The sequence below is a fragment of the Lacerta agilis genome, chromosome 5 (assembly GCF_009819535.1).
Source record: "Lacerta agilis isolate rLacAgi1 chromosome 5, rLacAgi1.pri, whole genome shotgun sequence".
Classification (NCBI taxonomy): Eukaryota; Metazoa; Chordata; class Lepidosauria; order Squamata; family Lacertidae; genus Lacerta; species Lacerta agilis.
This window is the reverse complement of record NC_046316.1, coordinates 94,333,294-94,349,109: the sequence shown is the minus strand read 5'-3', so window position 1 is coordinate 94,349,109 and position 15,816 is coordinate 94,333,294. Positions and strand designations below refer to the sequence as shown.

The 15,816-nt window shown below is 50.0% G+C and overlaps 1 protein-coding gene across 1 annotated transcript in view; it reads right to left on the bottom strand.

Moving 5' to 3' along the window:
• Positions 1-988: 988 nt before the first annotated feature.
• IL1RAP (interleukin 1 receptor accessory protein) overlaps positions 989-15,816 on the bottom strand; it is an 86,303-nt gene continuing 71,475 nt past the window's right edge. Inside the window, 1 exon segment of the mRNA XM_033150930.1 lies at positions 989-1,770. Within this exon segment, the coding sequence (XP_033006821.1) occupies positions 1,004-1,770 (767 nt within the window). The 3' untranslated portion in view covers positions 989-1,003.

Here is a 15,816-nt window from a genome sequence, read left to right as displayed (position 1 = left end):
ATCTCCCATGTGATATCTGAAGTTGGCTCTGGTATCATAGAATTGTAGTCTCGGAAGGGACCCCGAGGGCCATCTAGTCCAACCCCCTGCAATGCAGGAATCTCAGCTGAAGCATCCATGGCAGATGGCCATCTTTTGCATCTCAGTCTCCTCTTGCTCAGGCTAAACGCACACAACTCCCTCAACCATTCCTTCCAGACCCTTGATCATCTTGGTCGCCCTCCTGTGCACACCTTCCATCTTGTCAATGTCCTTCTTAAACTGGGCTGCCCAGAACGGGGCGCATGACTCCATTGGTTTGGGTCGTCCCCTCTGGAGCAGCAGCCTCTGCCCATTTACAATGCTCCTGGCCATCCAAGACATGCTCCTTGTGGACCTAAGGTAAAGGGACCCCTGACCGTTAGGTCCAGTCGCGGACGACTCTGGGGTTGCGGTGCTCATCTCGCTTTACTGGCCGAGGGAGCTGGCGTACAGCTTCCGGGTCATGTGGACAGCATGACTAAGCCGCTTCTGGCGAACCAGAGCAGTGCATGGAAACGTTGTTTACCTTCCCGCCAGACTGGTACCTATTTAGCTACTTGCACTTTGACGTGCTTTCGAACTGCTAGGTTGGCAGGAGCAGGGACTGAGCAACGGAAGCTCACCCCGTTGCGGGGATTTGAACTGCCAACCTTCTGATCAGCAAGCCCTAGGCTCTGTAGTTTAACCCACAGCGCCACCCGCGTCCCCCTTGTAGACCTAGACACCTCCTCAAAGGAATACTCAAGAACCTTCGACCACCTCTGGCCAGATGACCTTCTCCAGTGTCAGGGAATGTACCTAATTTCAAGACACCTGAGCTGCCTGCTCTGTGTGTGCATTTTGGGGGACTCTTGCCCTGTGGAACGGGCACCCTTGCCTCCTAACACGGCCCCAAACTCATCCTGCAGGGCATTGCACCCTTGTGCTGGCTCCCTCACCCCAACGGCATGGACCTTCAACCCACAGGAGACCTCCTCTCCCCTCATCCCAATGCCCAGGGGGCGAGAGGGACACCTAGAGCACATAAAAAGTCATTGTTGTTTGACAAGTCCGCGTAGTGGCGAAGGCTCAGTGCCACCGCTGGCGGCTGCTGCGGCGGCAGCTTCTCGTTCTTCTGCAGCCTCCGCCCCTTAGGCTCTCCCGCGGGCGTCCGGTGGCACTGCGGCCCCAGTTTGGGCTTGGCCACGCCTTGCCCGTGGCCCCCGAGTTTGTGGTTCTCGTTGCAGTACGCCACGCAGCAGCGGCAGGCCAGGAAGGGCTTGGCGTGGTCTTTGGCCTTCGACCTGGGCAGCGGGGCCAGGCCCCTTTGGACGGGGAGGCCTTTTGGCCGGGAGCCGGGCGCTTCGGCCGGACCTTTCAAGCGGCCCTTCTTCTTCTGGACGTGGTCCAGGCTGATGTCCGAGTGGGAAGAGCAGCTCTCGTTCCAGGAGCAGCTGCCGGCGGCGCTGAGGCTCCTCAGGGGCAGCGCCAGGCGCAGGGCTTTCCAGAACTTGGACCCGGGGCGCTTGGACCTCTCGCCCTTCCAGGCCACGAAGGCCACCGATTCCCTCAGCTGCTGGATGTTGGGGTGGGCGCGGAGCAGGCGGCGATATTCCACCACCACCAGCTTGGTGGCGATGTTGTTCTGGCACAGGAGACCCAGCTTGAACTCCAGCATGCTGATGCTCTTCTCCAGGAGGTAGTCGGGACTCAGCACCACAAGCATCTTCCGGCTCCTCTGGATGAAGTCGAAAATGGCTTCCGTGATATCTGAGGGGGAGAGGAAAGGATGGCAGTCAGGTCTCAGCCTGGATCTCTCACCTGGTTAGGTCTCAGCCTGGATAGCTCACCTGGTGCTGATAATGCCAGGTTCTTCCTCTCCCCACCCCCCAATTTTATAAATAACTTTCATTTTCATTTTAAACAGAATGAAATTCATACATTACAGTGGCACCTTGGTTCTCAGACTTAATCCGTTCCGGAAGTCCGTTTCCAAAACCAAAGCGTTCCAAAACCAAGGCACACTGCTTTCCCAAAGAAAAGTAATGCAAAACAGATTAATCCGTTCCAGACTTTTTTTAAAAAAACAACCCTAAATTTAACATGAGTTTTACTATCTGACGAGACCACTGATCCATAAAACGAAAGCAATAAACAATGTACTGCAGTCTCACAATCAATCAATCAATCAGTGGCGTAGGAAGGGTGGGGCATAGGGGGAGCTCCGCCCTGGGTTCCAGAGGAGAGGGGTGACACTCCCCGGCCCCTCCTCCGCTGCCCGGCACACTGTCCATTCTTCTTTACGGATGGGGCAGCCCCACAACCTGCCTCTCGCTCACTGCCTCGCAGAAGCACCGGCCGGATGCATCTGACGGGTGCTGCTGCTCACGTGGCAAGCTGGTGAGTGGGTGGCAGGCCGTGGGGCTCCCAACCTGCCGCTCAATTGCGGCCTCAAAGCAGTGCCGGCCGGATCCACTATGCATGCCCGGAAATTCCGGGCATGCGCAGTGCATCCGATGCGTCGTGGCATCGTGACAACGCATGCAACGGAACGCCCCGCCCCCAGGGGGGTGCCTCCACGCTGCCGCCCCGGGCAGCGCGGAGGCTCCCTCCGCCACTGCACACAGTCACCAAAACAAAACAAAAAAAGCTGCAATAACAAAAATGCAAAATAAATATAAAAACCAGGCAGACCTCAAATCAGAAGTGTAACACTCAAAACGGAACACGTTCGGCTTCCGAAAAAGGTTTGCAAACTGGAACACTTATTTCTGGGATGGCAGGGTTTGGGTTCCAAGTTGTTTGAGTACCAAGGCGTTTGAGAACCAAGGGACCAGTGTAGTGGGATTCCCAGAATCCAACGACTCCCCCCTGCCCCCCCTTTGGCTTCTAACATCGATCTTTTTATTTTCAGCCTTAAAGCATCTAATTATACTTATCCACACTTATTTAAACCCACATTTAACCTTATCAAATTATATTACAAGTGTTAAATCAATCCTGCTAGCGTCTTTAGATATTTACAGTGATCTTACTCAATAATTCCCCCCCCCCATTCCTTATTGAATTTCTTGTCATCTTGGTTTCTGGTCCTCCCCGTCATTTTTGCCATTTTGGCATAGTCCATCCTCTTGACTCTCCGTTCTTCTTTGGTTGGAGTTTTCTCTTCTTTCCGCCCTGGGCAAAAAGCATTCTTGAAGCTGTCAGCAAGTTTGCAGGTTCGATCCCCGTATGGGACAGCTGCGGATTCCTGCACTGCAGGGGGTTGGACTGGATGATCCTTGGGGTCCCTTCCGGCTCTACAATTATATATATATAGGCAATTTCTCCAGCATTTGGAGTAGTGGGTTCTAGCCAGAGAATCATAGCATGCTCTCCAAGTTCCCTGATTTTCCAGGGAATTACACAAGCCATCCCGGTTTCTGATTTGATCCCAGAATGTTCCGATTTTCCTTTTTCTTCCCCTCCACCTCTCAGAAAACAATTAAAAGCTGTGTATGTGTGTATGTGTCTGTAGGTGGAAAAAACGGAGCCCTTTTTATACTGTCAATAAAATCCCTGCACCAAATGAAGGAAATTGTGATGCTGGCATACGAATATAATATTGATGGAAAATGTCACCAATCCACTTTAAATTCTTACATTGCAATGCTTCTGCAACCAGCTATTTCTTAGGGAACATGGGGAGTATTGCTTGACACCGTCTACTTAGAAGTTAAGTCCCACTGTATTAAATGCAGCTTACTCCCAGGTAACTGGGTCAAGACTGGGCAGTCTGACACTGCAAACTTCAGCATATTTACTCAGAAGTAAGGATTCACCCTTTGGTATGTTCCTGATCATTCTCATTCTATTATTATTATTATTATTATTATTATTATTATTATTATTATTATTATTATTATTAATTTCCAACCCTTTTCCCTGACAAGGACTCACGGCAGGTTACAGCCCTTCCCTCACAATTTCCCCCCTCCCTTTACAACAATCCTGCAAGGTGGGTGGGGTGGAGAGGTTGTGATTGGATGAAGGTGACAGGTGAAGATGTTTATAGGACATCTATGTGTGCGGGAGATTAAACACGGAAGAAGCTTCTTGGTGTCCCTATTTTCAACAGAGAAATGTTTGTCCCAAAGCTGAATCTCCGCAAGCAACCCCAAGCGCGATCTCTAAAGTGAAAAGTCTCAAAACGTTCCTCCAAGGGGAGTCCCTCCATCTGCCTGATAATTTTGGTTCCCCTTTGCTGAACAGCATCCTTTTTGAGGCAACCGGCTCTCCGGGATCCCGACAACAGGTGAAGGGTCAGAACCCCTTCTTGTGGGATGTAATCCATTGGTGCAATCAAATGCAACATTCCTTATATCCCTAGCATGGGCACAAGCAGGGGGGGGGGAACACATCCAGTCAGGTTAACTAAAACTGTCTATCAAAAACTTCACTCTTGTCGTTTATCACCACAACAGCTACTCAAGTTGGGTTTTAGTAAAGCAAACAGTCTAATTTGTCAGCGCCTAAATGATATCGAGCGTCAAAACGGGGGGAGGAGGCAGTTGGAGGATGGATGGCGCGTAACAGATTGAGGTTGAATCCTGACAAGACAGAAGTACCGTTTTGGGGGGACAGGAGGCGGGCAGGTGTGGAGGACTCCCTGGTCCTGAATGGGGTAACTGTGCCCCTGAAGGACCAGGTGCGCAGCCTGGGAGTCATTTTGGACTCACAGCTGTCCATGGAGGCGCAGGTCCATTCTGTGTCCAGGGCAGCTCCATCTGGTACACAGGTGAGACCTTCCTTGCCCACAGACTGTCTCGCCAGAGTGGTGCATGCTCTGGTTATCTCTCGCTTGGATTACTGCAATGCGCTCTGAGTGGGGCTACCTTTGTAGGTGACCCAGAAACTACAACTAATCCAGAATGCGGCAGCTAGACTGGTGACTGGGAGCGGCCACCAAGACCATATAACACCGGTCTTGAAAGACCTACATTGGCTCCCAGGACGTTTCCGAGCACAATTCAAAGTGTTGGTGCTGACCTTTAAAGCCCTAAACGGCCTCGGTCCTGTATACCTGAAGGAGCGTCTCCACCCCCATCGTTCTGCCCGGACACTGAGGTCCAGCGCCGAGGGCCTTCTGGCTGTTCCCTCCCTGCGAGAAGCAAAGCTACAGGGAACCAGGCAGAGGGCCTTCTCGGTGGTGGCACCCGCCCTGTGGAACGCCCTCCCAACAGATGTCAAAGAGAAAACCAACTACCAGACTTTTAGGAGACATCTGAAAGCAGCCCTGCTTAGGGAAGCTTTTAATGTTTAATAGATTATTGTATTTTAACATTCTGTTGGAAGCTGCCCAGAGTGGCTGGGGAAACCCAGCCAGATGGGCGGGGTATAAATAATAAATTATTATTATATTATTATTATAAAACAACTTGGCCACAATAAGGAAATTTTGCCCGTGGTATGACTATTTTCCACCTTCCCATTTTGACTCTCTGGCACTCTATCTGCATAACCTAGCAATTCTAAAATATAGACACGCTTTTACTCTCGCAAGATTGAACGTATTGCCCTCGGCTGTACTTGAGGGACGATGCCAATAGATTCCACACAAAAACTGCCCTGTGGAGATGGCAGCCCCAAATCGGTGGCACCTGCCCTTCTGGCTTGCACTCTTTATAAGGACTTGAGGAATGAGATTACCAAACCTCTTTTATAGTCCGTTCCGGGTCGCCCAGCCACTGCCCCAGTCTCCTTTCTCTTGGCAGATCAAGATAAGCAGGTGACAGCAAAGGTTGCAAGGTTTTTAGCTGGGGCAATCAGAATAAGGTTCACTATTTGGCTGCTGATTCAAAACCCTAAAATGTATTTTATATACCGTATTTTTCGCTCCATAGGGCGCACCGGACCATAGGGTGCACCTCGTTTTTAGAGGAGGAAATCCAGGATTTTTTTTTTTGAGGATCAGCTAAAAGTTTTGCAGCTTTTTTTTGCAAAGGGAAAAACCCTGTTTTTTTGAGGATCAGCTAAAAGTTTTGCAGCTTTTTTTGCAAAGGGGGAAAAGCAAAGAGGAAAAGCCCCATTTTTATGGGGTTCAACTCACATTTCTGCAGCTTCTGAAGGAAAGGGAGCCTTTTCTACAATTTCCAGACAGATAATGTAATCAGCCAATCACATGTCGCTGGGGAAACAAACAACCTCCCTCTGCAGCACATTCAACAAAGGAGGGCGGGGCTGAAAGGGATACGGGACTCTTATCTCTCTCCTGATCTCTTGCTGATCAGCTGCTGAGGTGTCCTTTCAACACCTCCCTTTTCTCTTTGTAAAGTAAAAAGCATGATCCTCTTTTGGCCCCTGGGCAATTCAGCTCCAGGGACCACCATTCGCTCCATAAGACGCACAGATATTTCCCCTTACTTTTTAGGAGGAAAAAAGTGTTTCTTATGGAGTGAAAAATATGGTAATTGACTTTTTATTTCTATTCTTTGGATATCGTACTGTTGTTTTATTGCTATGGCCGATGGCTGACGCAAATAAAAATAAATTCATTCATTCATTCATTCATTCATTCAGTGTAACTTCCTATTCCACTGGCTGGGAATATCTCCCCCTGCATGTGACCTGGGAGATGAGCATGGCTCTGGCTGACTCCATCAAAGAGCCGAGTCACGCAGCCGTTTTCTCGGTCTCTTTTGTCCTTCTATTGTCTTGCTCCTTTATGGCTGCCATGCTGCTTTCCTGTAGCCATTTTGTTGTATTAATGCAATTTTTCTGTCTGCTGGCTCTCAGCCAGCAGCACACGAATTCAGTCTCCATATGAGATCAACTCACAGTTTCTTTGTGTAACTATTAAGTCAAGTCTGCCTTTCAGGGATCAAATCGTGAGCTGGAAGGTGAGTAAACTTTTTGTTACTTTACTCAGAAAGACTCTCGTGTCTTTATTCTTTTAAGAGGGATCAAAGGGGACACCAGGAAATAATCTTAACCAGGAGATTCAAACTAGTCTGCAAGCTGGCTTCCAGCTATATTGAGGGGAATTGGTTCTGCTACATCACTCTCTAGCATGAGAGAAGGAAGGATAATACAAATACTTATTCATTGTGACCGGACTCCTGCAAAGGAACTAATGGCAGACCCCTCTCTTGAAGGCCAAATGGGGAAAAGAAACTGGGGTTGTGGAGGAGGAAAGAGCAGACATACACACAGGAGACATGGAGAATGAACTGAAGCACAATAAGGAAAACTATCAAAATAAGCGTTTTATTTCAATGCAAACTGAACACAACAAAATTAAAACAAGGTCACTTTTCGAAGCAGATGATATAAGGAAAGGGAGGTGGGGAACTGGCACCGTGTTAACAAAAATGGCAACAAAAGAAGATGAATGGATGAATTCTTGACTGAAACCTCTGTATTGGCCTTTGCCAACCTTATTTCGCCCTCCAGCTGCTTTCCGCTAGGTATGCATTGCAGCGGGTTGGACTAAATGACCATTGGGGGTCCCTTCCAACTCCATGAGTACTATCAAAGTTCTTTATTGGGCAGAGCGGAGGGCAGGGCTTCTCTGCTCCGACAGCCGAAAGGAAGAGGGCTTGGGAGGACTCTGCCCCATCTCTGCCAGCCCACTTGCTCGCCTGTGTGGAAGCCCTAGTCGCCCGTGGTGAGCAGGCAAGTGCTTAACTGCAAGGGTGCTTGGAAGGGCAGATTCGTTCATTATAACAGCCACATCAGAAGATGCGTGGTCCAGGACAGGTGCATGTAATGGGTTCAGACTCTGTGCACCAAGTTTAAATCTTTGCTCCATCGTGAAGTTTAAGAACACGTATCCCAAAAACAACAGCCCAGAGGTCAAATGCCATTTGGGTGTTTCAGGCACAATCTGATCAAGCTATATTTTATCATGCACATGCTATAAATGGTTTTGCTCTAGGACAGGCATAGGCAAACTCGGCCCTCCAGATGTTTTTGGGACTACAACTCCCATCATCCCTAGCTAGCAGGACCAGTGGTCAGGGATGATGGGAGTTGTAGTCCCAGAACATCTGGAGGGCTGAGTTTGGAGATGCCTGCTCTAGGATGTTCTGCGTCCACCACAGAAGCTTGCAAGCACCTGCTGTTGGTCACAGATCCTGAGATGCGAGAAAGGAATCAGGAACCCTGAGATGTTCCTCTGTGTCTCTGCGGTTAAGGATCACACATGGTCGTTCTTTGGCTTGCTGATGTCAGCTGCCAAACATGAAATCTGTGGTCGGAGCGAGATCAGGGATGGAGATCTGGGAGCTGTGCAAACGGGCTTTGGAATCCTACAGCCAGTTGCAGCGTGGTTTCTCTCTCTCTCTCTCTCTCTCTGTGTGTGTGTGTGTGTGTGTGTGTTTGTGTGTGAATTACCAGTAAGTCGAGAGATGGGAAACTGCTTCCATCAAATCTGAGAACAAAAAGAAAACCCCACCCTGTGTTTGCTGTTCTCCCAGGCTCACCAGCAAGAACTATATGTAAACTTGCCCGTTTGACTCTCCCGGCAGATTAGAGGCAGGTGGCATGAGAAATAATACTGAACATGGGAGTTAAAACTAAAAAAAATAAAGGTAAAATTCCAAACATGGCTTTCCATTCCAGAGGAGATGGGAACAAAAGGAGACTGATGGGAAATGGGGGAAGGAAAAGGAAACACACAGACTCTCCTAGGATGCAGGAAAGAGAATGGGGCTTTGGACCTGAAGCTCCCCCCCCACATCCTTGCATTGCAGGGGGTTGGACTAGATGACCCTTGGGTCCCAGTTCCATAGTTCTCTGTTTCTACGTTGCCTGCTTCAACATGAGGGCGGGTAGGTGAGGAAATGCACCCTCCTGCCTTCACAGGGCAAGAAACCTCCTACCTGCTCTGCATTCTGGGTTAAGGGGGGGGGGCCTTTCAACCAACCCTAGCAGAGTTTAAAAATATCACAGTGGTCTCTAGGCCAGGGGATCAGTTGCAAGGTAGGGAGAATGGCCTTCAGAGGCCCTTGAGATCTCTTGCACCGAACTGACGGTGGTGGTGGGCAGTAAGACCTCATTGCTTTCACACCTCCCTCTTTCCTGGAAGGACACTGACTCGCTCCTGGATAAAAGCAATTTGGCTTTTGTGGGTGGGCTCACCAACGAGCAGGAGAAAACGGCTGGCGTCCAAAGGGAAACAGAGGCGGGCTCGGCGGGCTCAAGTCAGGCGCTGGAGCGGAGAGGCAGCCGGGCCCTTGGAATTTGGGAGAGGGCACCCTCCATCCCCAGAAACCCTCGCTCTCCCACTATGCCTCTCCTCCACCCCAGCGATGGCTGCTCCAGCTCCCCTCGTCCTCAGACATTTCCCAGAGGAGGCTGCGCAAAGTCCTGCTCCTGCCTGGAGCTCTTGGTCCGGCCGCTCTTGACGGGCATCTCCACCAGCAGCTGCTTCCAGAACCTTCCCCGAGGGTAGCTGGACTTCTCCCCCTTCCACTTGATGACTGTGAGGGCGGCCTTCGCCCGCCTCAGCTCCTTCACCTTGCTCTTCTTGATGGCCTGATATTGGACAAGGATCACCTTGATGGACCCCCTGGCCGCCATGTTCTCCAGGCCCGCTTTCAGCTCCAGCAGAGCTTGCGTCCCCTGGAGGACATAGTTGGGGCTGAGCACCACCAGCAGCCGGCGGCTCCTCTGGATGAAGCTCAGGGTCTCATCCGTGACAACTGGCAGAGGGCAAGGAGGGAAGAAAACACACCGAGTGGGTTAGGGAAGGTTGGGGGATGCAGCTCCCTCCGGCAGCTGAGCCCAGGAACCTGTGCACTCTCAACTTTCTCCTTTCTCCAGATGTTGGGGACTGTCATCTCTGTGGCTGATGGGAGCTGTACTTCAAAACATCTGGGTCTTTTACCGTAATTACTAAACCATCTGCAAATGCTTTCAATTTAAATTCCTTGTTGCCTACCTTTACTCCTCTGATATTTTCATCTGCTCTTGTATTACGCATCAGGACTTCTAACACTAATATAAATAATAGTGGAGAAGGAGGACAGCCCTGCCTTGTTCCTTTCATAATGTTGCATTCTTTAGTAATGGTATTATTAATAATCAACCTCGTTTTTTGCCTAGAGTAAATAGTTTCTATTTCTCTTATAAATGTCGTTCCAAAGTTCATCTCCTCTAGGACCTTCAGTATGAAGGCCCATGAGACATTATCAAAGGCTTTTTCAGCATCAACAGCACAACACCCCGCCCCGAGGGATGCCGGGCGGCAGCTTCGGGAGTCTCTGCAGGCTGCAGAGACTCCCGAAGCCGCCACCTGGCATCCCTGGGGGCGGGGTGTTGTGCTGTGCGCGTGTGTCATGACGCCATGACGCACGCACACGCCGCGATTCCCCGTCCCCAGGGGTGCCTCTTGGCTTCCCACCCTGGGCAGCCAAGGCGCTAGAAACGCCCCTGCACTGGGCCAGTCCTACTATTCCCTGTCACTTCTGGGATTGCTCAACTGGTAGAGCACAAAGCTCTTCTAGGGTCGTGGGTTTGAGTCCCACCTTGGGCCACAAGATTCCTGCCTCACAGGGGGTTGGACTAAATGGCCTTCGTGGTCCCTTCCAGCTCTACAATTCCATGATCATATTCTTTGATTGTACCCCCTATTCTCTTCCCAAAGAGACAGGTACCAGAACTCCTTAACCACCTTGCAAGAGACAAGGACCCTCTAGTCGCTGGGGCATCCCACTGTCTCATTTTGGTGCTTTTAAACCTAGTCATTTCAACTTTGTCATTTCTTATCCTGCTGTCTGTGCACTCTGCGGAGGCTTTGAAACATTTATGGCCCTTAATTTTCTGCATTCATTTCTATTTTAAACTGTCAACAGTTCCTTGCCATCCACCCGACACACCTCTAGCTGAAGCTTCAGGGAACTAGCAGCAAAGATCAACTGTTGGCCTCAGATGCAAACCCTCCTTTGGATCAAAAGATGCACCCCCCCCCAAAAAAAATCAGTAGGGCTCAGGTGGGCATGCAGGTATCTCTATGATGCATAGGGCTCTCTATGATGCAGTGGGGACTATACAGTACTTCAGGGGTATGTGGGCCCATAGGTCCCCACACAAATCATTTTTCTGTTCTGTGTCCAGTTCTGGGTGCCACCATCTAAGGAGGAGCTGGAAAACGTGCAGGTATGTCCAGGGGTCTGGAAAACAAGCCTTGTGAGGAGCAAGTGAGGGAGCTGGGTATGTTTAGCCTGGGGAAGAGAAGACTGAAAGGTTGATATAACAGCCACCTTCAAATACCTAAAGGGTTGCCCCATGGAAGAGGGAGCAAGGATCCAAACCAGGGGTCAGCAAACATTTTCAGCAGGGGGCCGGTCCACTGTCCCTCAGACCATGTGGTGGGGTGCACTATATTTTGGAAAAAAAATATGAACAAATTCCTATGCCCCATAAATAACCCAGAGATGCATTTTAAATAAAAGGACACATTCTACTCATGTAAAAACCCGCTGATTCCTGGACCGTCCGTGGGGCAGATTGAGAAGGTGAGTGGGTCGCATCCGGCCCACGGGCCTTAGGTTGCCTACCCCTGATCCAAACCAATGGATTCAAGTTACAAGAAAGGAGATTCCGACTCAACATCAGGAATAACCTTCTGACAGTAAGAGCTGATTGTGATTGGAATGGGCTTCCTCAAAAGGTGGTGGACTCTCCTTCCTTGGAGGTCAGATGGCCCTCTGTCAGGGGCTATTTCGCTATGATTCCTGCATTGCAGGGGGTTGGGCTAGATGACCCTATGGGGTCCCTTCTAACTCTACAATTCTCTGATTCTTAAGCTATCATCTACGATCTTTCTTTTCCCTACACAGTAGCTATACCAGAGGTGGAGATCTGGGTCCCATCTGAGGGTCCTCCCACCCCCAGCATTGGCCAAGTTTAAGAGGTGGGTGGAGCTCCGCACCTGTCAATCATCTGGCACCACAAAGGAGGCGGGCGACCTGTTTTTGCCTGTGCAGTTTGAAATGAAACTGTGGAGACAAAAGTACAGTGCTCTGGCAGCTCCGAAGGCCAGCAAAGCTTTGCGCTTTGAAAGCCCCGCATCTGATGTCACCTACTGCGTCACCCATATACGTAATTCCAGCTTCTTCCTATTTTTCTTTTCCTCTGGCGGAAAAGTGCCGTGACGACTGTCGAGTCAATTAATATTACGCACAAAGGCGCATCCATAATTCACATGCGTTCTCCAAAGATATTCATTTCACTTTTAATTAAATCCCTTCTCCTCGTAAAAAAAAAAAAATGTTTCCTCTCCAATTAGATGGTGTGCAATTGATTATGCACCAGGATCCGAAATGACATGAGATGAGGGAGGCAATGCATTGCAAAACGGAGGCAAAGCAAGGTATGAATGCTACAGTTATGCTCTAAGACATGGGTTGGCAACCTAAGGCCCGGGGGCCAGATCCAGCCCAATCGCCTTCTAAATCCGGCCTGCGGACAGTCTGGGAATCAGTGTGTTTTTTACATGAGTAGAATGTGTCCTTTTATTTAAAATGCATCTCTGGGTTATTTGTGGGGCATAGGAATTGGTTCATTATTTTCCCCAAAAATAGAGTCCGGCCCCCCACAAGGTTAGAGGGACAGTGGACCGGCCCTCTGCTGAAAAAGTTTGCTGACCCCTGCTTTAAGATCATTCTGAGGAACAGATGAAGCTGATCTGTCCGGCTCAAGATTGCCTGCACTGAGTGGCAGCATCTCTCCAGAATTACAGGCAGGGTGGGGGGGGGTGACCCTTCCCTGGAGATTTTCAAGCAGAGGTTGGGTGCTCGCCTCTCAGAGATTCTTTAGCACTGACTGGACTTTAGCTCTGCGTGGGGTTGAACTAAATGACCTCCAGGGATCCCTTCCCACTCTATGATTCTACAAATCTTTCCCAGCCCTACCTGGAGATGCTCCCAGGGGTTAAACTTGGGACTTTCTGAGTGCAAAGGTGGCCCTCTGCCCCACTGAGCTATGGGACTTCCTCATTCTTGCGGCTTTCAGGACTCGGAAAAGATGACTAATAACTGCTAAAAACGAACGAGTGGATGAATGAATTCTTTCAATGTTCATAAGCTTCCTTCCTTCCTTCCCCCTTTCCCCCCAGTAGCTGGGCTAAGAAATCCAGTTGAAGAAACATCTGGACTGGGGAGCAAATTATGCAATGCCAAAAAACTTTCCCCTTATTTGCACAAATCCCTAATGTGAAATTTAAGTCGCCTGGAGGAGATCTGGGGGTGTCTAGCTCTGAGACCTGCCCCCCCCCCCGCCCAGTCACTTTCGAAGTGGGAAAAGGGTGCATAGGAACCTGATTGAAGCTTTCCTGCCCCCAGTCGCTGATCCCTAAGGAGCTTAGTTGCAAACTCCAGCCTGCAAGGGAGAAGATAGAGGAACACTGAGCTCTGTTACGTGTTGACGTACGGGTGTCTCCCGGGTAACGCACAGTGGAGAACATAAAAAATAAAAGAACAGGGAGAGGGCTGCAGGATCAGACCCAAGGCTGATCTAACAGAGGACATGAAGGGAACAGCCCTCTACTGCTCTTGATCTCCAGCAACAGGTACTAAGAGACAGGGCCGGCGCGTCCATTAAGGCGAACTAGGCAATTGCCTAGGGCGCCAAAATGGAGGGGGCGCTGGCCAGGCTTGGGCGGGATGGGCTAGCAGCAGCTTCTCCTCTGTAGCGGAGAGGTGCTGCTTGCCCCCTACACCACCACCCGGCTCCCGCTAAAGCAGGCTTTGGCAGGGGCGGGGCGGGGCGGGGCGGGTGAGCAGCAGCTTCTCCACTACAGCAGAGAAACTGCTGCTTGCCTCTCCACCCCCCGGCTCCCGCTAAAGCAGGCTTTGGCGGGGGATGTGGGGGGTGCCAGAAGGTGGTTCACCTAGGGCGCAAGAAGCCCTAGCACTGGTCCTGCTAAGAGACAAACTGCCCCCAAATTGGAGCTACTATTAATGTCACACAGCAAACACCTTCTGTTTTAACTTTCAGGCACCTGCAGATTTCCTCCCTATTCCACATTCAGGCAATTGCTTCCACAATGGTTCATTGACTTCTGCTTTCAAGTGTTTAAATATATGTTTTGACTGTATTGCTCTATGTATTTTTGATTTCTTTCTTTTTCTTATGAAATAGCGGAGAAGAAGAAAAGGGGGGCATCATTGGCTCAGCATTTCCCTGCCTTCCACTCCCGTGTTATTGGCCCAGCAGCCGGCCCTCAGAGTGGCTGACCAGATGCCTACTGGAAACTAGCAAACAGGATCCGAGCACATGAGCAACTCTCCCCTCCTGTGGTTTCCAGCAACTGGCATTCAGGAGCATCGCTGCCTCCGGCTGTGGAGCCAAGGAGATTCCACCCTGCACAGAACTGAGAACACAGTTGTCATTTCCCTGTGGAGAGGGGCTGTCAGACCAGCTGTCTTTGGCTTGCTGCAAATGCAGTTTCTTATTTTCTGCTGCTAATTTTAAAGTTTCCAGGATTCATTGCAGACGCAGTGCTTAAACATGAAGCTAGTGTGGCAGCACCTGCACTTTGGAACTCCCCGCCTCATGATACCAAGCAGGCACCTTCGCTAAATTCTTTTCGGAGCCCGCCCAGACGCATAGAAACGCTGGTGCGAATTTCAATCTATTTTTGTATTTTAAGTTGGTGTACGTTTCAATGCTCTGCAATCTGTCTCCTGGTGTTATGGTTTTATCTTTCCGTAAGCTGCTTTGAGGGTGCCCCCCCGGCCCCCCGCAATCAAGCAGAGAATAAATTTTATGAAATAAAAAAATAAAAATAAATGAACACGAGAAAGGAAGCGCCTTCTGGATCAGGCCAAAGTGGAGGGGGGATCTAGCCCAGCACCCTGTTGTCACAGGGGCCGACCAGATGCACCAAAGGGGAACCCACAAGCAGGATTCGAACACAAGAGCAACTCTCTCCCCTCCTGTGGTTTCCAGCAACTGGGATTCAGAAGTATTTCAGTCTCTAACTGTGGAGACAGAGCAATAGCCAACCTGGCTAGGAGCCATCAAGAGTAGCCATAATCAGTCCTAAATCTCAGTTGCCAAACAAGCACATTGCATCACATTTAAAACAAAGCTTTTGTGCTGCACTAAGGATGTCTCTCCCATTGGCATGATTACATAGATGGGATGATGCATTTTGGGGGGTGGTGGTGGGGTGGTGGGATGTCCTAAGACAGTTCCTCCCTGGTAGTCTCTTCCAGAATCTCATTTGGGACACAGCACCAGCTGTAGTGTGTGTTTGTGTGTGAATAAAGTCGAGAGATGGGAAGCTGCTTCCATCAAATCTGAGAACGGGAAAAAAAATCCCACCCTGTGTTTGCTGTTCTCCCAGGCTCACCAGCAAGAACTATATGTAAACTTGTCCGTTTGACTCTCCCGGCAGATTAGAGGCAGATGACATGAGAAATAATACTGAACATGGGAGTTAAAACTGAAAAAAGGTAAAATTCCAAACATGGCTTTCCTTTCTAGAGGAGATGGGAACAAAGGGAGACTCATGGGAAATGGGGGAAGGAAAAGGAAACACACAGACTCTCCTAGGATGGAGGAAAGAGAATTGGGGCTTTTGACCTGAAGGAACCCCCCCCCCCCAGTCCTTGCATTGCAGGGGGTTGGACTAGATGACCCTTGGGTCCCAGTTCCGCAGTTCTATTTTTCTACGTTGCCTGCTTCAACAGGAGGGCGGGTAGGTGAGGAAATGCACCCCCCTGCCTTCACAGGGCAATAAACCTCCTACCTGCTCTGCATTCTGGGTTCGGGGGGTGGGGTGGGGCTTTCAACCAACCCTGGCAGAGTTTAAAAATATCATACTGG